The following is a 21,613-nucleotide window of genomic DNA, read 5'->3' on the forward strand; positions in this document are numbered from 1 at the left end:
TGTTAAGTTGTCCGATTTTGATAATTACACTGTAAGATGAATTTTCTTGTTCTTAAAAATACAGAATAACTATTTTTGGGTAAAGATGCATGAAATCTGCAACCTTATTCTCAATGGTTCAGAGAAAATTAATAATCTGGATACGTGTATATATAGAAAAAGAATGATAATGAAAATGTGGTAAAATAATAATTGGTGGGTGAAGGACATATGAGAGTTCTTTGTACTATTCTTGCAACTTTTTGGTGTTTGAAATTATATCAAAATAAAGAGCTATCCAATAAAGTTCAAAGATAATTATATTCATCCATACACACCCCATATGTGAGGGGAAAAAACTAAATTCAGTCAAGCAGTGAAGACTCCCACACCTCAATAGCTAACTAGGTCCACATTTCTGCTGGGTTCACACAGCTATGGAAATATTGCAATTGGTGATGGGGAGTTTTCTGAGTCATTTACAGGTAGTCAGAGAAGAGAGAATACTGAAGAGCAAACCCTTACAAAAACTCCCGGGGCTCTTATATTCCAACCACTCTCACTCCAAGAGCCAGCTTGAGTTCTTATATGGCAACACTCTTTCAACCGCAAATGGCAGAAAATCGATTAAAGGGGCTCAGCAAAAGAGGAGATTTATCGGCTCATCTAGCTGGAAGTTCCGGGGCACCTGAGCTCCAGGGGCTCAAAGGGTGTTGTCATCAGTCTATCTCACTCCGTCTTTCAATTCTGATCACCTCCGCTTTCAAGGAGGCTCTCCTTTCACGGGAGCAAGATGCCACCAGCAGCTCCAGACTTGCCCTCTACCAGCTTAATGGCCCCAAAGGAAAGGGAACTTCTTTCTTCCTAGCAGTTCCAGAGAAAGCATTTGCTTGACTCTTATTGGAATAATATGTCTATCCCTGACGGAGTGTGGGATGTAATCACCGATGGTCCAGGCCCGGGTCATGGAGTGACCCCTAGGGCTGAGAAGTTGGGAGGTGAAGGACGTCTCAACCTGGCCTAAGCACTATGTGTGGCAGTTGGGAAGGTCTGTTTCCCAAGGCAAAAACAGGGTGCTGGGAGCAGAAAAGGCAAGGATGGGTGTTGGGCAGATGAAAGCAATAGATGTCAACTACATCCTGTACTTAACCAATCTCCGCATACCACCGTCTGCCCTCAGCTTCAAAAATGCCTCCACCTAACACAGGGCAGCAACATCACAGACGATCAAACACTACCCTCTCCCCACCCCGAATCAGAGACAAGCTAAAGGCATGTCCACATCCAGATCCGAACCCACGATCTCTGGGTGGATTTCATCAATCTCAATTAGATCCGAGTATAGTTCCTAGAGTCCAGCAACATATGGCTGAATGGTAAACTAACTCTCCTAACACAGCTCTTGTATAACGGTGGAGAAAAAACAAGAAAAATTGCAACAAAAATACCTTTGGGAAAAGAAGATAAGGAAAAACAACATAAGGCTGTCACTTGCCCATGTTCTTTAGCTTATGAATGACAGCGAGGACTCCTTCCTGGAGATGGACGAGTCCTTTGATCAGCCACTTTTGGGTGTCTCTGCTCTGCTAATCTGCTGACCTGCCCTGCTGGATCGTGAAGGATGCTCCTTTGGAAGTGTATGGCTGGCGATCAAACTCCTGTTGGTGTAGGTTCAAGGCTTCGCGATTCCCTTAGGGGCTGAGCAACTAGGCTTTCAGTTTCCCAGGATTGGGATTTCTCCAGAAGTTCAATGAACTTACAAGCTCATCAAGATCCCCGTCTACTTGTTTCAGGACGACTCCTCTGACCAGCATCCAAAGCTAGAGCTCTGCTGGAGGGGGTGGTCCTTGCATCCAGGCCACAGTTGGGAAATTCTACAGATTGGAAACAGGCCTTCCTCTGTTCTCTTTTCTGACTCTCAGTCAACTTGCGTTATTGACCACAGGCAGAAAAAGCCTCATGTAAGAAAGAGGATTTTATTCTTTTGTTCTCGCCCATCACTTGGACGGGCCAGCTTCCATCAAAGCTCGTCTCTTTCTAGTAAGAATTTACTGAAGTCCGCAGGAAGCAGTCAACATGCTCCAGTATCCTTTTTCCTGCCACATCTCTTAAAGTCCAGTACCAGCAGGTACATGGCCCCAGTCCCAGGACAAGTAAGTGACTCTTAGCCAGCTGGTTCCTCCTGTTTAACAGGGACTGCCAACTTCCTTGCTGCAGGTGGGAAAATTCTCATTGTTCCACACCATTCGCCATTCAGCCGATTCCTCATTTTAGGTTCTGTCACCTGCAACAACCCCTTCCGCTCCCAATTTCAATATTGAGTCAGATCTTTTGGTTTAAGGAGATAAAATTGCAGTTTATTTTCTCTGGTAACTGAAAAGTCCACAGGTAGATGTGCCTTCAGGCACCATAGGATCCAGGTGCTCCAGTGATGGTATTAGGAACTTTCTCCATCTCTCTTCTCTACTTTCCTTTGGTTAGCTTTGGTAGAAAGATGGCTGCTAGCAACTCCAGATTTACATTCTACCAGCTTAGCAACCTCACAGAAAGAAAGCTTCTCTTTCCAGTCAAAATTCCAGAGCTAACTCTCATTGAACCAACTTGGGATTACATGTCCCCCTCTGAATCAAATTCCCACAGTAGTGGAGTGTAGGATCAACTCCAGATGAGCCACATGGACAGAGAGCTGAGGATGGGGATCATCCAAGGAAAATTGGGGCACTGCCACCAGAAGAGAGAAAATGGATGCTGGAAAGAGACAAACAACACATGTCCACTGTCAGTTTCCAGACATAAATGGCAGCTGTACCTGGTGAGCACAGAGAAAAGGGGAATGAATAATTCTGGAACACCTACTATGTGTCTTTCACCTGCCTCGTTTTTCAACATAAATTTTTGAGCACCTATTATTATAAATAGTAATAACAGCTCATTCTTACAGAGCATTTATTGTTTACTAGGCTTCACACTGTTAATTCATTTAATCCTCACAATTCTACAAGGTGAATCCTAACTATCATCCCCATTTGCAAGAAACTGAAGCACAGAGTGAATGTCGCAGTCAGTCGTAGAGCTGGGCGTTTGGATCAGTTTCCTACAGCTGCTCTAATAAAGAGCCACAAACCAAGTGGCTTAAAACAACAGAAATATATTTATTTTCTTACTGTTCCGGAAGCTAGACGTCTGAAACCAAGGCGTCAGCAGACTCAGTCCTTCCTCGTCTCTCCCCAGGTTTTGCTGGTGGCCAGCAGCCCTGGGCGTTCCTGGGCTTGTAGCTGCATCACTCTGGTCTCCGCCTCCATCGTCACATGGCTGTCTTCTCTCTCTCTGTTTTTCTGTCTCTTTTCCTCTTCTTGTAGGGACAACAATCATATTGGATTATCGCCCACCCTAATGACCTTATTTTAACTTGACTACATCTGCAAGACCCTCCTTTCAAGCAAGGACACTTTCACAGGTCCTGGGTGTTAGCACTTCAACATGTCTTTGGGGGGACACAATTCAACCCATAACAGCATCCAAGCCAGGCCTGGTTCCAGAATCCTTGCTTATCTCTAGCCTCAGATCTAGGAGACAGGCAGTGGGGTCAGAGCAGTGAGGTCGCCAGGCGTGTCCCTTCCAGGAGCTTTCCAGTGTAGGGGCACATGGTCAGCGTGGTAAGCATGCAGGCTCCCATGAGGGTGGGCACTGGGCAGCCCTGGGCAGATCCCTGGAGGAGGGGATGTCTGCATGGAGCCATGAAGGGTGAGGAAGATGCAGGCAGGATGGGACAGGGATAGTGTGTGGGGACGGGGGGGCGGTTACAGGGAGCGTGTTCCAGGCAGAAGGGAACCGGGGGCAAAGGCTGAAGGAGAGAGGCAGCACAGCTTGGCTGGAGTCATTAGACCAGTTCAGCGCGGCCAGAGCAGAGAGGTCAGAGGGAAATGGGCCAGAGGAAGTGAGGAGGCTGGCAGGGCGGAGCTGGGAGGGCGTGGGAGCCACACTGAGATGCTCACACTCTGTCCTGGACGCCACGAGGAGCCATGGGAGGGCAAGAGCAGGCCTCCAATGGAGGTGCTGATTTTAATCAAATCCTTGCTGTCCGTGACATTAGCCATTTTACACAATGCAGAAATCGAGGCTCCCGGAGATCAAGTCAGCTAAGTGGAGGCAGAGGTAGGATGTGGCTGGGGGTCCTGAGGGACACATCTTACTCCCAGGAGTCGGGATACGAGCTGGGAGAGTGGCCAGATCACCAGGCCTGACGCTGAGTTCAAGTCCTGCCCTTCTGCTCATGAGTCACGACTTCGAGGCAGTTGCTTCTCTGAACTGCGACTGTGACATGCAGACCCCGTGCCCTGGCCTGGGCTGCCTCCCAGGGCCGCTCTGCGGAGTGACCAAGAGGTAGACACAGAGGGGCTTGGGAGCTACGTGCAGGAAAACAGGAGCGGCCTGGTGACCGCATGATTGCTATCATCGTTGCTGTTGTTGTTGTTGTTTCTGGGAGGTGACTTCAGGCAGCCGCCCAGGCAGGCAAAGCTGGGGGCAGAAGCATCTTCCTGCGTCACAGCGCTGCCGCCCTCCCCAGCAGACCTGCACGTCCCCACCGTTGCTTCCCAATGCAATCAGGACTTTAATTAAAATGAGCTCATCAGACTCTGGAGGCGCAGCCAACAAAGGAAGCAGAAACAGCAATTACTTTCTGGGGACGGTGCCTGGAGCTCTGGAAGTTTCCTACAAAGTAGAGCAAGTGGGGGTGGCCTGGAAGGGTTGAGCTGGGGTTTGGGGAGAGGCAGACACTTCTCCGTGCATGAGAGATGTTAGCAGATGTGTGGCACGGATTTCGGAGGGGGACACAGGATTTCTGAGGCTCAGTGTTCCACACCCCAGCCCCCATCAAGGCCCCTGGTCCCGGCCTGGGACGCTAGGGTGCAGGAGGCTGCCATCCTCCCCAAACAGTGAGACGAGCATGTCTGGGTTTGACATGCCTCTCGGTTTTGTCTACTTGGGAAACTGGGGACTTATTTTGGTTGAAATTGACTCCTGGCTGGAGTACCTCGTCTGTCCCTCTTTCTGCCCACCTGCCCCAAGCCAGCCCATCCCTGAAAGCCACAAAGCATGCCCAGCCCCTCCAGTCCACCTGCCTCCCATCCCAGCATCATGGCTGAGCTTTTTGCTCTGAATTCTCTCTGCCTGGGCTCTTCAATAGAAACAGAACGAGAGCCACTATATGCTATTTAAGATTTTCTAGTAGCCACGTTAAAAAAAACAAACATAAAGAAACAGGTAGAATTGATTTTAATAATTTATTTTATTTAGCCCAATTTATCAAAATACTGTCATTTCAACATGTAATCAATATAAAAATGATTGTGCGTAAAACCCTGCATGTATTTTACGCTTACAGCTCTATTCAGACTGGGCATGTTTCAAGTGCTCCTTAGCTACATGCGGCCGGTGGCTGCCATATTGGATAGCACAGGTCTGGACCATGTTAACGTTTGGTGATGGCCCTGGTACATTTCGCCCCTGTGAACTACCGCCCAGTGAAGGTGTATCCATCCTCCAGGGAGCCTGGCACAGCACCTGGCTCTCGGTGGGAGCTCAGTCACTGTTTTGGAGTGAATGAGTGAGTGTATGAGGGTGCTAGGAGACGTGGGTGTGGCAATGGCCCAGGAATCCTGCTCCAGGGGCCCTGCACCACGGAGGAATCAGTGCGACCGACTGGTGAGCTTCCAGCATCAAGCATTCACTTGTTTTCAGTAACAGCCCCGATGCACGTGCTCCAGCAGAGGACAGCAGGTGAGGTCAGTGAGGGGGCAGAGGGGACTTTTACTTCCTACATCCTCCTACTTAGTTTTATTCCTTTATTTATTCAACCATAATGTTTGTTAGCTCATCGGTCTGTTCATCCAGGAAGCATTCCCACAGCACTGTGTTTAAGCCAGGCGCTGCTAGGCGCTGGTGCGTTTCACGGGTGAATAAGAAACCATCCTACCTCTGGCTCTATGATCCTCTGGTGTCCTCGTTCTAGCAGAACGTGTGTCAGAACTAGAACAAACGTAAACAAATACGTGATCCTTGTGTAAAACTAGCCCCTTCTCTGGGGCTGGCCTGGTGGTGCAGTGGTTAAATTTGCGCACTCAGCTTTGGTGGCCTGGGGTTCACAGGTTCGGATCCCGGGCACAAACCCAGCACTGCTCATCAAGCCACACTGTGAAAGCAATCTCACATGAAATAGAGAAAGACTAGCAAAAATGATAGCTCAGCGACAATCTTCCTCAACAAAAAGAGGAAAATTGGTAACAGATGTTAGCTCAGGGCCAATCTTCCTCCCAAAAAAACCAAACAAACAAAAACTAGCACCTTCTCCTCCCCCCATGGACTTGAACTAACCTTTTTGTCTCCTACCATCAACAGCATACCTACTATGTGTGAGGTGCAGTGCTCGGCACTCTGTCTGCCGTCTCATTCAATCCTCCACTTTTAGAGATGAAAAAGCTCTGGCTCAGAAAGGTTAGGTATCTTGCCTAATGTCACCTAGCTGGCAAGTGGCAGGGCCGAGATGCAAACCCGATTCTTCAGCCTCCCCAAATAGGGAGCTTTGGACCATATGGCAGCTCCCTGTCATCGCTGTTGAAGCTCTGCACAGCTCCCTCGACCCTTCTAAGCACGCGGTGCCTGGCACACAGTAGATGCTCAGGAAACACGCACTGAATGGATGAATGGGAACTTGTTGAGTTACAGAATGAATGAAGGAACGAATTCTTCCTCACTTTATAATTACTTGTTCTTGCTTCCAACTAACTAAAACAGAGGTTCCTATGGACAGGAGCCATAGCATACAAGACACGTGGACTCAGAATCAGCTGGATCTGGATTCAAATCCTGACTCTGCCCATATGTGCTGAGTGACCTGAGCAAGTTTCTCAACCTCTGTGAGCCTGTATTTTCTGGGGTTTAGAGGCAACGCATACAAGATGCCACGCCTGTGTGCGGCACAGCGCGGGTGCTCAGTAAACACCTGTTAAATGGAATGGAATAGAATCACGATTTCATTGCAGGGTCCTAGGGAGGCCCAGAGACGAGAAGGCTTAATTTCGGTTGGGAGGAAGGTAAGCCGGTGTCAGTTTCATGCAGGGAGTGTGTACCATGCCAGCGCCGCGGTCCCCTTCTAGATAATCTGATTCAGGAGGAATCTGCCTTTTAACAAGGTCCCCTGGTGATCCGATACTGGTGGTCTAGGGTCATTTCTAAAAAAACACCGAGGGAGATCCGTAGTAAATGCTCAGAAAAAACGTGTCTGGCTGCGAGAGTGGACAGAGCAGGGAGTGCTGGGCCCACGCCTCAAAGGACAGCAGGATTTCCTAGGTATTTTGCTGTCCCTGCTGCTGCCCTCAATTTTCTCTGCCGGCTAAAATGGGGGATGGGTCCTGGGCTGTCTCCACCGCGGTGACGTGCTTTGAATAATTTATCAATCACTCTGTGAGAAGTTCATGAATTCTTAAACCCTTTGAAGGGCCTCCCAGGAAAAGAAAGCATCCACCCCAGGGTCTCTGCGGCCCCCTGCCTGCTCCATCTGGGTCCCAGATGAGGCACAATGACAGAGTCAGGCCTCCTGCTGTGGCCTTCAGGCCGAGAGCCTTTTAAGGAACAGAATGTTCCTCTTCACAGGATCCCAAGTTCTCTGTGTGCATGAATTATGTGTCCAGGACTTGGCACGACAGCAGCCTGGAGATTGTTCCTGGAAGCCAAAGCCGTTAAGTGTCCTGTGCAGAGATGCATCCCTCCCCTGTCCCCACACCGAGCTGCCAGGACCCAGAGCATGCAGGTGGCCCGAAAGCCGGGATGCTCAGGGCCCGCACAGAATGCCTCTCTCAACAAAAATGAAGAAACATTAGAGAAAAAATAAAATAAGGTGCTTTTTATTTTACGGACAGTTTCCTTAAGCTAGGGAAGGCCTCCTGGGGGAGGTGGCTTTTGAAGTGAAATCTGAACCAACCAAAAGAAGACCTGGAGGAAGAGAGTGGGAAGCAGAAGGAATAGCAACGACTATGTCCCTGCAGGGAAATGCACTTGGCATGCTCCCGGGACAGACAGAAGCCCCACGTGGCCAGAACACAGTGAACGATAGGGTTAGCGGGTGGAGAGCGGGTATAAGGGAGAAAGAAGACTGCAGGATGACTCCTGGCTGTACTGGCCCTTGTGCGGCCTTTGGGGCAATTAGCAAAGGCACCCCTTCCTCCTCCTCCGGACGGACACAGCCCCTCACCCGAGCACAGGAGTCCATGAGAATGGCTGAATTTTAACTGCCATTCGCCTCTCTGCCAGCCACCCGTGTGCAGTGTGTGCCATGCAAAGTCATCCACGGAGGGCCTGAGTAGAACCAGCATCTGCTTAGTGACAGAGCCAAGAGGAAGGGGGACATCATAGCTCAGCGCTGGCCAGGTTACATTTGAGATGTCATTACCACCCAGGAGAAGTTGCTGAGTAGACAGATGGACGTGCCTGTCTGGAGCTCAGGACAGAGGTCTGGGCGTCCTCACTGGATCCTTACACACCTGGATGAGGTCATCTGGGAGAGCTACAGGGGAGAGTGAAATTTCTAAAGTGAGATGCTTACCGTCAGTGGGTGGGGCCAGCAAGGTGCCTTGGCATCCAAATTTAAGGAGACACTCACTCTGAGGGTCGCACAAATGCAGAGTTGGCACCTGAGAGTGCGTGCCACCTTAAACTTTGCGTCTCCTTAAACCTAGCCTTAGTCCTGGGTAATCCACTGGAGAAAGGTTAGTCATTACAACAAACGGTGCTGGCACAATTGGACATCCATTTGGGAAAGAAAAAAAAGAAGGACCTCAGCCTTCACTTCATACCACATATAAAAACAAAAATAGATCATAGACCTAAACATAAAAGCTGTAACTATAAACCTTTGGAGGAAAAAAGGGAGAAAATCTTCATGACATTGAGGTAGGCAAAGATTTCTTAGAGAGGTCACAAAAAGCATGAACCATAAAAGAACAACAACAAAAAAAAATCAATGGGATTTTTTCAAAACTGAGAACTTTTCTTTGAAAAACACCATTAAGAAAATGAAAAAAGCCACAGGCAGAGAAAATATTTGCAGTACATATAGCTGCCATAGAACTTGTACCCACAGCACATAAAGAACTCTTACAATTCAATAATAAAAAGACAACTGATCTAATCTTTTTTAATGGGCAAAAGATTGGAACAGATCCTTCACAAAAGAAAATATACAAATGGCCAACAGTAGGCAAGCAAAAGAGATGTTCAACGTCACCAGTTATCAGAGAAATGCAAGTTTAAACCGTAATGAAGTACCACCTCACACCCACTAGGATGGCTAAATTAAAAACAATGAAAATGCCAAGTGTTGGTGAGAATACAAAGCAACTGGAATTCTGAAACACTGCTGGTGGGAAACGAAAATGTACAAACACTCTTTAAAATAGTTCGGCAATTTTTTATAAACATACAACCCAGCAATTCTACTCCCAGGTTTTTATCCAAGAAAATGAAAATAAAATGTCTATACAAAGACTTGTACAGAAATGCTCAGAGGCGCTTTGTTCATAAAAACCAAAAACTTGGAAATAACCCAAATGTCCATCAACAGGAGGACAAATAAACAAACCGTGGTATGTCCATATGTCAGAACGCCATCCAGCAATAAAAATGGAACTAAGGATACATGCAACAATACGGATGATTCTCAGAAACATCACCCTGAAGAAAATAAGGTGGATCGAGTCCCTTCCGTATGCTTCTATCCACAGAAAAATTTAGAAAAGACAAATCTAATCTGCGGTGACAGAAACCTGAACATTGGTTGCATAACCTATAGGATGGAAGCCTGAGGCTGGAGGTGGGGGGTGGGGGTTGACTGCAAAGGGACAAGAGGGAATTTTTAGAGGTGGAATCTTCTGTATCTTGATTGTAATTCTGGTTCCACGGGTGTATATATGTGTCAAAACTCTTCAACCTGTACTGTATATGTGAAACGGGTACATTTATGTAAATTATACATCAATAGAGTCAGTTAAAAATACCTCGGTTCAAGCTTTTGTTGACAACTTTTTAAATCCTCTGGTCCTCCTTGACACACTGAATGTGACCACTAACATACAATGTTTTCTTTCTTTAAGGACATTGTGATGAAATAGTTCTGTCCACTGCCAGGACACGGCAGGCATTAAAAATGGACTCAGGATTGGTGGGTCCACATCTGCCCCTTCTTTTAGAGATGAGAGGACTGGAGCCCAGAGAGGAGAGGCTTGTCGAGGACACACAGCTCAGTGCAGGTATTCACTCAAGGTGTCTCTCAGGGAGGTTTGAGTTTAAAACATAAAAACAGAACAGGCAAACCAACAGACGTCCTCAGCTCGCCGCCTGTTCCATCTCTCTTTTTCTTCAGAGTTGAGTCCTGGGAGAGAGCTGGGCTCTTCCTGAGCAAGGCCAGACCTGCCAGGCGGGGAACTGCACCAGCCATTTGTCTGCTGAGCACCTCCTCGACGAGATGCCCCCTGCAGGAGCACAGTCATCACGAAGCAGCCAGGGGTGCAGAAGAGCCAGCCACCTCGGGCAGGTCTCTCCACCTTCACCATTGTCCTGCCTGCCTCCGGGGGTCCTCGTGAGGAGCAAATGGAAACATGGGGGTCTGCCTCACCACCCATGTTGAACCTCGTTCTAGAAGTTCTGGTCAGTGCAGTAAGGCAAGGCAAGGAAATAAAGAGAAAACAAGTCAGAAAGAAAGAAAGAAAATGATCCATACTTGCAGATGACGTGATTGTCCACACAGAAAATCCCAAGGAATCTACAAAAATATTCCAAGAACTAATAAGTTCTAGGTCACAGGATTCAAGATAGACAAAACAAAACCCATGATATTTCTATATACTTGCAATGGACACCAAAATGAAAAGTTTAATACCATTTACAATCCTTAAAAAAGAAAAGAAAGAAATTCCTAGGTGTGAATTTAACAAACGTGTCCAGGACTGCATGCTGAAAACTACACAACACTGATGAAAAGAATAAAGAAAATCTAAATAAATGGAAAGATTTATTATGCTGTCTTCATGGATTGAAAGACTCACACAGCAAAGATGCAATTTCTCCCCATTTGATACATAAATTTAACATAATCCCAACCTAGTAGAATTGTTTTGTAGATACAGACAAGATTAATATAAAATTTATATAGGAAGGCAAAACACAACTAGAATGGCTAAAATACTTTTGAAAAAGAAGAATAAAAGTGGAGGAATCAGTTTAGCCAGAGTTGTCACATAGCTGGAGCAATCAGCAAAGAGAAGACACATAGATGGATGGGACAGAACAAAGCACCCGGAAATAGACCCACACGACTACGCCCAACTGAGCTTGACAAAGGTGTAAAAGCAATTCAGCGGAGGAAAGACAGTCTTTCCGGCAAATTCATATTTAAGCAAAATATGAATCTCTACCAAAGTCTCGCATCTGATATAAAAATTAACTCCAAAGGAATCATGGATTTAAGTGTAAAACTGAAAACTATAAATATTCCAGAAGAAAACATACGAGAAAGTCTCCAGGATCTAGGGCTGGGCAAAGAGTTCTTAAACTTGACAGCAGACGACAATCCATTAAGGTAAACTGACTTCATCAAAATTTAAAACAGCTCAGGGGGTCAGGCAGGGGGCGAACTCAACCTTCCTCCTCCTTTTTGTTCTCAGTGGGCTGGGTGATGTGCACCCACGTTGGGTTCGGCCAACGGCTTTGCTCAGTCCACCGATTCAAATTCTCATCTCTTCCAGAAACACTCTCATAGACAAATTCAGAAAGAATGTCTAACCATCTATCTGGGCGTCCCATGACCCAGTCAAGTTGACGCCTAAAATTAACCATCTCGGTGACGAAGTCAGAACAGCATCAATACCGGGCCAGATGAACAGCCAATGGAACAGACTAGACCTCCCAGAAACGGACCCACACCCGGATGCACACCTGGCAAATTTGGTGATGCTAATCAACACCAAACAGAAAGGGCGAGACTGGTCAAGAAAGGGCTGGGATAATTGCTTATTCACATGGGAAAAATGAAATTGCTTCCGTAACCCAGACCAAAAAATAATCATTTACAAAAGGGCTGAAATATGAAAAAATTGAAATAAAAAACTACAGGAGATTATCTTTATGGTCTCAAGTTGGGAAAGGATTTCATAAACGAGGGCTAACTGGAAAGGAAAATATTCATAAACTTTGACTAAATTAAAATTAAGAACTCCGGTTCTCGTCTCTTCTTATAAAGACACTAATCCCCTCGAGAGCTCCACCCTCATGACCTCACGACCTCATTACTTCTCAAAGGCCCCACCTCCAAATCCCACTGCAGGATTAGGGTTAGAACACATGAATTTTAAGGGGGACACAAACATGCAGTTCATACCAGTCCGTAAGGCTCTGGTCCCATTCCCACAGCCCCTGCTGGGCTCCCAGCTGCTGGGTGACCTTGAACAGACTCCTCCATCTCTCTGTGCCATAGCTTTCTTGTTCCTGACAAAGTCTGAGAGTCTGGGGGCTGCCTCCTTCACAGGCAGTTTAGGGGCTCATGATGAGCTTGGGTGAGAAGGTGCTGAGAGGGACACCGCCAGGAGGGACCAAGCAATGCTCACCAGACACCCGTCCGAGCACAACCCACACCCTACCAGTAAGACCTCAGAGAAGGGCAAAGCTCCCACCTGCTCTTCCGTGGGCCAGCCACCAAATTTGGGGTGTCTACACACCCATACACACACATAGGACCCTTTCGGCATCTCTGCTGTTCTCCTCATTTTAGCTATGGCATCCAAAAAATGTGAGATACCTGTCTGAGGTAAGGGAAGATTGGAACAAAGCCATAGGGTACCAGTTGTGCAGGTTGCACACTGTGCAATTCTAGAAGGCATCATTCACAGTTTAGTCTCTACGTTATTAGCCATGTTCGAGCTCATATTTATTGAAGACACCCATGCCAGACACATGATCTCATTTCATTCTCAGGTTCTGTTATCTTCATTTCACAGGTGAGGAAGCCCAGGTTCAGAGAGGCACTACCTTGCCCAAGTCGCACAACAGAGCAGAGCTAGGATTTAAACTTCTTGCCCAGCTCCAGAGCCCCCAGCGCAGCGGACTCTGGGCGCACAGCTGGCAAGGAAACGTGGTCACTCTGACCCTGATCCTCAGGCCCCTGAGCAAGGCGTGCCAGCCCCACGAAAGCACCGCTCCCCGCGCCCGGCGGACTCGGCCTAAGGGCACGGGGCAGGCCGCCGACAGCGCTGGACCTGAGTTCCAGGCTGGTTCCTGCACCGCTCGCCACCTCGGGCCTCAGTTTCTCCCTCCGGACGGCTCAGGGACAAGGAAGCTCGCGCTCCGAGGTTCAGCCCACCCTCGGGGGTGGGGCTGGGAGTGGTCACGTGCAGGGGCTCCGGGTCCCTGAGCCGCCCCGCCCCGCCCCGCCTACGGGCCCCACCGCGGTCCGGAGCCGCGAGCGCAGAGGCAGCCGGGGGCGCCGCGCGGGTTCGGAACGCGCCGTCTCGCAGGGGCTGGTGAGGTTGGCGCCGCCGCCGCCGCGGGCGTCCGGGGGTGCGTGCTCGCCGCTCGGCCCGCTCCCAGCCAGTTGTGCAAGCGGCTGGACCGGCAGCAGCAGCAGCGGAGACTCGAGCGCGGGCGGCAGCAGCCGCGGGAGCAGCGACACCATGGATCTGTCCTTTATGGCCGCGCAGGTAACTGGGCACCTTCCCCCAGCCAAGTTTGGGGAGGTTGGGGGCCACGATCTCGCCCTGCCCCGGGGCTGGGCGCGCCAGAAGGGTTCTGGCCGGGCGGTGGCGCCCGCCTGGGATCCACGTCCCGGTCCTTTGTCTGCAGCCGGCATCCCCACCTGGTGCGTGCGTTGGAGGAGGGGAGCGCGGTTCTCCGGGGGTGGGGCAGGCCGTGAGCCTTGAACGCCCCGGGTCGACCTGGTCTCAAGCTGCGAGGGGCCGTGCGAGCCGCCCCTCCCTGGCCATCCCCCACCTGCCGGTGCCCCGGAGCCCTCCAAGGCCGGGCAGCCCAGATCCGTGCAAACCCGGGTGGGCGGGCAACCTCGCTCTTCCCCATTCTTTATCTTCCGGATGCGCCGGGTAACCTGCGACTTTCTGGTGGCCTCGAGTGCTGCCCACCTCACTTTTCTCGCTTTTGTGCGGAGACCACCGCTCCTGCAGCCCGAGGAGGGCGGTGAGACCTGCTTTGTGACCAGCCACTCGTCGGAGCGCGGCGATCGTTTTCCCCTTTTTTGCTTTGTGCTGAGTCTGTAGCCATCCAGTGCCCGCGCGACCATCGCTCTTCCCTCCACACAAAACATGCTCCCGATGGCAGGGGAAACATGACCTCTCAGAGCGTCATCTTTGCTCCGGGAGCATCCCCTTGAGTTTTGAGGTTGGGTGATCTTTACGTTTCCGACCCTCAACTCCCTTGAGCCAGAACAAAGGCAAACACACACCCGCTTTCTCGAGCTGTCTGTGGGCTCTGGAGGACCCAGTGCTGGCCCACAGGCTGGCTCCAGGGAAGGGCCCCATTTAGTGTGGCAGAGTAAGTCCCAGTGTACCAGATTCAGACCTTGCACCTTCTATGAGTTGGTTATGTTGGGAACCTAGAGGTAGGAAGGCCACCGAGGTTCCCTCTGTCCCCTGGGTGTGTGGCAGGGGTCCCACTAGCTGCTGTTTAATTTTCCAGGGACTGGAGTTTGAGGGGACGTTTTCCTCTTCCCCCGACTTCATGGTGGTGGTGGCTTGTTTAAAAAGTAGCAGCAAAATCCAGTCTGTATGGACAGCGAGTCTGAGAACAAACGCAGGCATGAAAGGATGCAGAATCCCCAAGCTAGCTCCAAGGGGCCCAGGTCCCAGCTCTTGGCAGCCTCATAACGAGTTTTCTGTAATGTTAATTGCTCCCATGAGCAACGCTGGCCCTTTTTTTTGCCTAGCTTTTCTGTCTCCTATTCCTAAATCCATGTTTATACATATTGTCATGTGGACATCATTTTAGATAGTGGTGACTTTAGCTACATGAAAACTGAGGAGGATTCGCCAGATTTATTTCTAGAGGAGAGAGGCGCTCACACAACCTCTGTCTCTGCTTTCCCTGCTGGATCCCACGGAACAGCTGGCATTTCCTTGGTTACAAAATAAATTGATCACAGTTAAGCCTGGGGCTGGTCGCTGCATCACGAGTTGCTATGGTGACTTGACAAAATAAACACAGAGCTTTTCAGCACCTATAGGCAGAGCCTGCACGGAGATTGGGTTCTTTATTTTTTTGTTTGTTTACAATTCAAGTTTCATGGGCTCAGTTTGTTCCTGTTGGCAGATGTTTGTGCGTTGATTACAGGCTCAGTCCTGAGCTAGCCGCAAGGAGCGGAGACATGAAGTGCCGTCAGATGGGGAGAGAGGCTAAGGTTTGCTAAACACCTGCCGCATGCCGGACGCCAGGCACTCGCACACGTGATTCCAGCCGATCCTTACAAATCTGTGACTTGGGCACCGTCGTGCGCATTTTACAGATCAGGATATCACACTTCAACGAGATTAAATAATTTGTCCAGGACATGCCAATAGTAGGGAGGAGAACTGAGTTTCAAATGTGGGTCTGAGTATTTGCAAAGATGCTGGATTTTCCATCTTATTCTTCACCCTGGAGACACAATATAAAGGACAGAGCGGACATATTTGAAGATGACTCATCTCTTCTTCTCCGCCCGGAAGTGGTCTTACCATGGTCCGTTGTACTGTAATGGATTGCTTTCTGGTGTTGCTCTGTTCCTCTTATCCCCAAAAGGGTGGGAACTTTTACTCCTTTATCTGCAGCATTAGCCGTGCTTGCCTGAAGTGAGTGCTCAGCACGTGCTCTGGGTGTGCAGGGACGGCCAGGTGTGTGTGACCGAGTGCCCGTCCCCACACGTCAGCAGCAGGCAGGTTGGTAGCGAAATGTTAGTGCCTCCACCCGCTTGTTGAGCGAATGTTGAGTACTGCCCTTGTGCCAAGCTCCACGTCAGGCACTGGGACGGGGACACTGCGGGACAGAGTTGAATGGGATATAGATTTTCTTTCTGGGTGCTTACAGAGTATTGGAGAAATGATGAGCCAGGCCATTCCCAGCGAGGGCGACCAATATGCCTGGCACATGGTAGGTTCTCCACAAGTGTCTGTTGGATGATTGGATGAGGGCGAGACAAGATGGATGTGCGTGAAAAGACGTTAGCAGGAAAAGACAGTGAATTCGAGGTGTCAAGGGCCCTCCCCCCTGAATACTTGTCACCGTCAAGACTTTGAGGATTGGGGTCTGATGGATGAAATGTCACTTCCATTACACTTTCCCAGGAGCTTTTAAGAGTCCTGCTGCCCAGGTCGGACCCCAGACAATCCCCTCAGAGTCCGGGGCTGGGAGCAGCCATCAGGATTTTCTTCTCATCCCCCGCTTTGTTCCAGTGTACGGTGAAGGTCGAGACCCGGAGCTTAAACCCACACTGCAGGGCTGTCTCCCTCCCCTGTCTCTGGATGAAACAGATCCTTGTCTTCCTGGTCCCTTTTGGGTCATCAAAAGTCATGTGGTCACTGAAAGTCACCCGAGTATTGGTTTAGCAACTTAAAATAGTGAGGCCCAGAATAACGTAACCTGGAAACTTGCTCCAGAATTGAGGTTCTCCCTCCAGACCACACCTGCCACAGGTGGGAAGCCTGTCATTGGGGTGGGTGCCTTTGTTATTCCCATCCAATAGACGGGGAGGAAATGGGGAGAGAGCCAGAGTGGCTTGGCCAAGACGCAGAGGAGCGGGAGTGGAGCCCCATCTGCTGACCTCAGGGTTCTCCTTCCAGGTCGTCGTACCACCTCGCAGAGCAGTCCACGTGAGGGGGGATGGTGGGGACGACCAGGGACCCTCCATGGATCCGCTTCAGGGAATCATTGATCCTTTGAGGTACACAAAATGTTGTGTTTATGTACATTTTAAACAAGTTCTTAAAGAGGTGTATTCATTTCCTAGGACCACCATAACAAATTACCACAAATTGAGGGGCTTAAACAGCAGACATTTCTTCTCTCCCAGTTCTGGAGGCAGGAAGTCCAAGATCAGGGGGTCAGCAAGGTCCTGGTCTCCTGCAGGCTCTAGGGGAGAAGCCATTCCACGCCTCTCTCTTAGTTTCACGGCGCTGTCTGCAATACTTGGTGTTCCTTGGCTTGGAGACACACTCCAGTCTCTGCCTCTGTTGTCACTGGTGCTCTCCCTCTGTGTCTCTTGTGTCTCTGCCCTTCTTATAAGGACACCAGTCACATTGGTTAGGGCCCACCCAGATGACCTCGTCTTGACCTGATTGCCTCTGCAGAGATCCTGTTTTCAAACAAGGTCACATTCACAGGCACCAGGAGTTAGGACTTCAATGTATCTTTTCAAGAGACGCAATTTAACCCATTCCAGGGTCTGAAGACCCATAAAGAGTGAGGATCTTGGTTCTTGTGTTAGTGGCCACTGGTCTTAGAGAAGCAGTGGACAGATCAGTTCTCTAAACCTCAGTTTCATCACCTGTGAAATGGGCACAAAATTGCCTTCCTCATGGAACTGTTCATCTAGTCATTCAGCAAACATGCCCAGTGTGCAGACCCTTCTTACACGGAGCCCTGGGGAGGAGGGGGTCACAGCCCCTGCCATGTGATATGTGACAGGGTGGAGGTAAACGGAGGTGCCCTGGGAGCCCAGAGGAGGCACCTCACCCCACTTCAGAGGTCAGGGAAGGCTTCTGGAGGTTTGAATTGAGCTGAGTTTGAAGGATGCGTGGCTGTGGTGTAGACAGAGGAGTGAGGACATTCCAGGCAGAGGGGAAGACATGTCCAAAGGCTCAAAACAGTGTCTCCTGTTGGGGGTGGGGGTTGCAAGTTGCGGTTCGGTTGGGCTGAGGGGACAGGTGGCAAGGGAGTGGGAGATGAGGCCAGGGAGACTGGGGCCAGGCAGGTGACCTTGTGGAGCAGAACAGTTGGGGTGCGAGGCTGTGGTGACCCAGAGAGCAGGGCCTGGCCTGGGCCCGGCGAGCAGCGGCCTTGAGTCCCAGCACCTCTCTGTGCCATGTAGACACACAGGCCCTGGGCTGCGGGCGCTTCCGGGTCCTCAAGAAAACTGAGCATCCTGATTCTTACGGGCAGTCTGGATTTTCAAATGTTGGCAACTAATTAAAAATTTTTCACGAATGGACCAACCATGGTGTGAGCTGCTTCGATTACTTATTGCTTATTATTTCAGTTCCTTAGTGGCTTAAAGCAATAATTTATTTTGCTCATGATTTTTGGGACCAGAATTTGGGAAGGACAGAGCTGGGCAGTTTGTTTCTGCTCCAGTGGCATCAGCTGGGGCCGCTGGGGCTGGAGTCTAGACGTCCAGTGTGGTTTCTTCACATACGTGTCTGCCAACTCCATTCAGCTTGACCGTGCTCTCCACTTGGCATTTCATCCTGCAGACGTTTCTTCAGGCAGCTGGGGTATCATCCCAGGATGGTGGTCTCTTCCTGGGTGGCCCTGCTTGCCCCTCGTATAAGCATTCCCAGGTGGAAGCTGCAAAGATTCTTATGAACTAATCTTGGAAGTCCCAGAATGTCACTAACTCCTCATTCTTTTGGTCAAGAAAGTCCTCAGGCCAGCCCAGATTTTGGGGGACAGGAGTCAGGTTCCATCTCTTGATGTGGGGAGTAGCATGCTCATCCAGGATGGAGGGAAGGAGTGGATGGCGGCCATCCTTGGAGACTAGCTATGACCTGGACCAAACTGAACAGGTGTGTGGGCTGGATTCATCCTGGGGCTGCCAGTGCAATGTCTCTAGACTGGACAGGTGCGTGTAGACCGTGACAAAACCTTGTAAACTGCCAAGCCCAGGAGAGAAGTGAATTATTACTAAGAAGGTAGGCCATGATGTTATTAGGTAAAACCATATGAAGTTGCTGACGTTTGACCATTTTTTGACCCACAAAATGATAGTTTCATATTCGTATACAGTTCAGCCTAATATGTGTCACCTGGTAAGAGAGTAAGTTCCTTGAGTTGTGGAGGGAGGAAGAGCTGTGGGATGTGGGATGGGGGGATCACTACTTGCTAGGGAGACCTGAGGAGGCTCCCCCCTCCCCCCCACTCCTCCCCTCAGCCCAGCTCTTAGAACCTCGGCCTTGCTGGTGGGAGGACGTGGCTACATCTGGAACATTGTGTTGACACCGGCTGGGTCTTTCTGGGAGACATGTGTAGTCTAATCATACCTAAGATGTTGCTGCATCCCCCACGAGGCCCAGTTCCCCCACCTCTCCCTGCACCTGGCCGTTGGGAGGCTCACAGTTAATTTGCATTTTAATCATTTTTCATGGAGCCGGGGAAGAAAACACAAAAGACATCTGGTAGTGTTGACGAGGCGGTTTTGTTATCTCTTGAAATGGTGGTAGCTACACTCAAGGCCCCTGGGGTCATTCTGAAAGAACTGCAAGAAACCAGCAGAAGTTTTCCCTCCCCAGAGGAACACAGTACTGCCCAGAAAAACAGAATTCTAGGGAGTCTGGTGATGTGCTACTTAGAGGATGTTTTCCCCAGCCAGCCACTACTCCTTTTTCGGTAAGGCAAGAATTATCATTAAAATACAAACTGTCTATTATCTCAAATGTTTTTGACCGAAGGGCCTGTCTTGTTGTACTTCAGATTCCCATTTAAAAGATTTAAATATTTTGTTGTTCTCATTAGACTTGCCTCAGGAGAGAATATAGTGTTAGATTTTTGCAGGGGTGTAATGAGCAGTTAAGGAAGAAGTAAAAATCTGTAGTGTTTTCTGTAGACCAGATTTCTAGATAGTGTTTTAGGAGTGAAGACATTCCATTTAACTTAAAACAGTTGTATATCACAGAACTGAGAGGGCATCTGGAGGTGGATCGCAAGTCTCCAATTAAATACTTGAGCATTTGCGGAGCATGTGCTATATGCTCAGTCCTGCTTCGGGGGTCCTTCTACTCTGAGATGATGGAAACCCATCTCTTCACTCCCTCTCTGTTCTGTTCCCTCAAGATGTCCCTGTAGCTCCCCATCACAGCTGCCGTTCATCAGATGCTTAGGAGGTGCCAGGCAGGCGCTGTGTTGAGCAATCCGCAGAATCTCACTAAATCCTCATGACAGCCCCATGGGACAGGCAGTTTTAAGATCCATTTCACAGATGAGGAAACTGAGGCTTGGAAAGGCAAAGTCGTTTGCCTGGAGCCCCCAGCTGGGATTCAAGTCAGATCTCCATGCCACCTCAGCTTACTTTTTACATCCAGTCTGACAATCTCTGCCTTCTGATTGGAGTGTGTAAGCCGTTTATGTTTAATGTGATTTTTCCTATAGTTGGGTTTAAATCTACTGTCTTGATGTTTGTTTCCTATTGGCCCCACTGTCCTTTGTTCCACTTTTCCTCTTTTTCTGCCTTCTTTTGGATCAATTGAGAATTTCTTATTATTCCATGTTATCTCCTCTGTTGGCTTATTAGCTATAACTATTTTGTTATTTTAGTGGTTGTTTTAGTATTTATAGTATATATCTTTATCTTATTACCACCTATCTAGAAATATTATGCCACTTCACATATAGTGTCTGTTTCTCCCCTCTTAGCTTTTGTGCTATTATTGTTACACATTTCACTTCTACATATGTTATAAACCTCACACTACATTAATATTATTTTTGTTGAAAGTCAATTATCTTCAATTATCTTTTTTTTTTTTTGAGGAAGAGTAGCCCTAAGCTAACATCTGCTGCCAGTCCTCCTCTTTTTGCTGAGGAAGACTGGCCCTGAGCCAACATCCATGCCCATCTTCCTCCACTTTATATGTGGGACGCCTACCACAGCATGGCTTGCCAAGCGGTGCCATGTCTGCACCCGGGATCTGAACCAGTGAAGCCCGGGCCACCGAAGTGGACCATGTGAACTTAACCACTGCATCACCGGGCCAGCCCCAAAAAGTCAATTATCTTTTAAAGAGATCTAAATAATAATAATAAATCTTTTATGTTTTCCCATATGGTTATTATTTCCAGTGTTCTTTATTCCTTTGTGTAGATCCATATTTCTTTGTGGTGTCATTATCTTTCTGCCTACAGAACCTTAACATTTCTGGTAGTACAGAAGTGCTGGTGATGAATTCTTTCAGCTTTTGTTTGTCTGGAGAAAAAAAGTCTTTTTTTGGCTTTCAGTTTTGAAAGTTATTTTTTACTGGGCTTAGAATTCTATGTTAACAGTTTTTTTTTTCAGTATTTTAAAGATGTTGCTCCCCCATCTTCCTGCTTGCCTTGTTTCCAGGGAGAAGTCTAACACCATCCTTATTTTGTTCCTCTGAACACAATGTGTCTTTTTTTTCCTTCAGCTGCTTTTACAGTTTTCTCTTCACTGATTTTGAGCACTTTGATAATAATGTGCCTTAATGTAGTTTTCTTCATGTTTCTTGTTGTGAGAGTTTGGGAGCTTCTTGCATCTGTGAGTTTATACTTTTCATCCCATTTGGAAAATTTTCGGCCATTCTCTTTCTCCCCCCGCCCCAGTTTTATTGAGATATAGTTGACATATAACATTGTATAAGTTTAAGATGTACAACAT

The 21,613-nt window shown here is 48.7% G+C and overlaps 1 protein-coding gene across 1 annotated transcript in view; it reads left to right on the forward strand.

Moving 5' to 3' along the window:
- The first annotated feature begins 13,164 nt into the window (after positions 1–13,164).
- C25H14orf132 (chromosome 25 C14orf132 homolog) overlaps positions 13,165–21,613 on the forward strand; it is a 41,913-nt gene continuing 33,464 nt past the window's right edge. Inside the window, exon 1 of the mRNA XM_008537685.2 lies at positions 13,165–13,724. Coding sequence (XP_008535907.1) covers positions 13,698–13,724 — 27 coding nt within the window. The 5' untranslated portion in view covers positions 13,165–13,697. The remainder of the gene's footprint in view (positions 13,725–21,613) is intronic.

Source organism: Equus przewalskii, chromosome 25 (assembly GCF_037783145.1).
Source record: "Equus przewalskii isolate Varuska chromosome 25, EquPr2, whole genome shotgun sequence".
NCBI classification, from domain to species: Eukaryota; Metazoa; Chordata; class Mammalia; order Perissodactyla; family Equidae; genus Equus; species Equus przewalskii.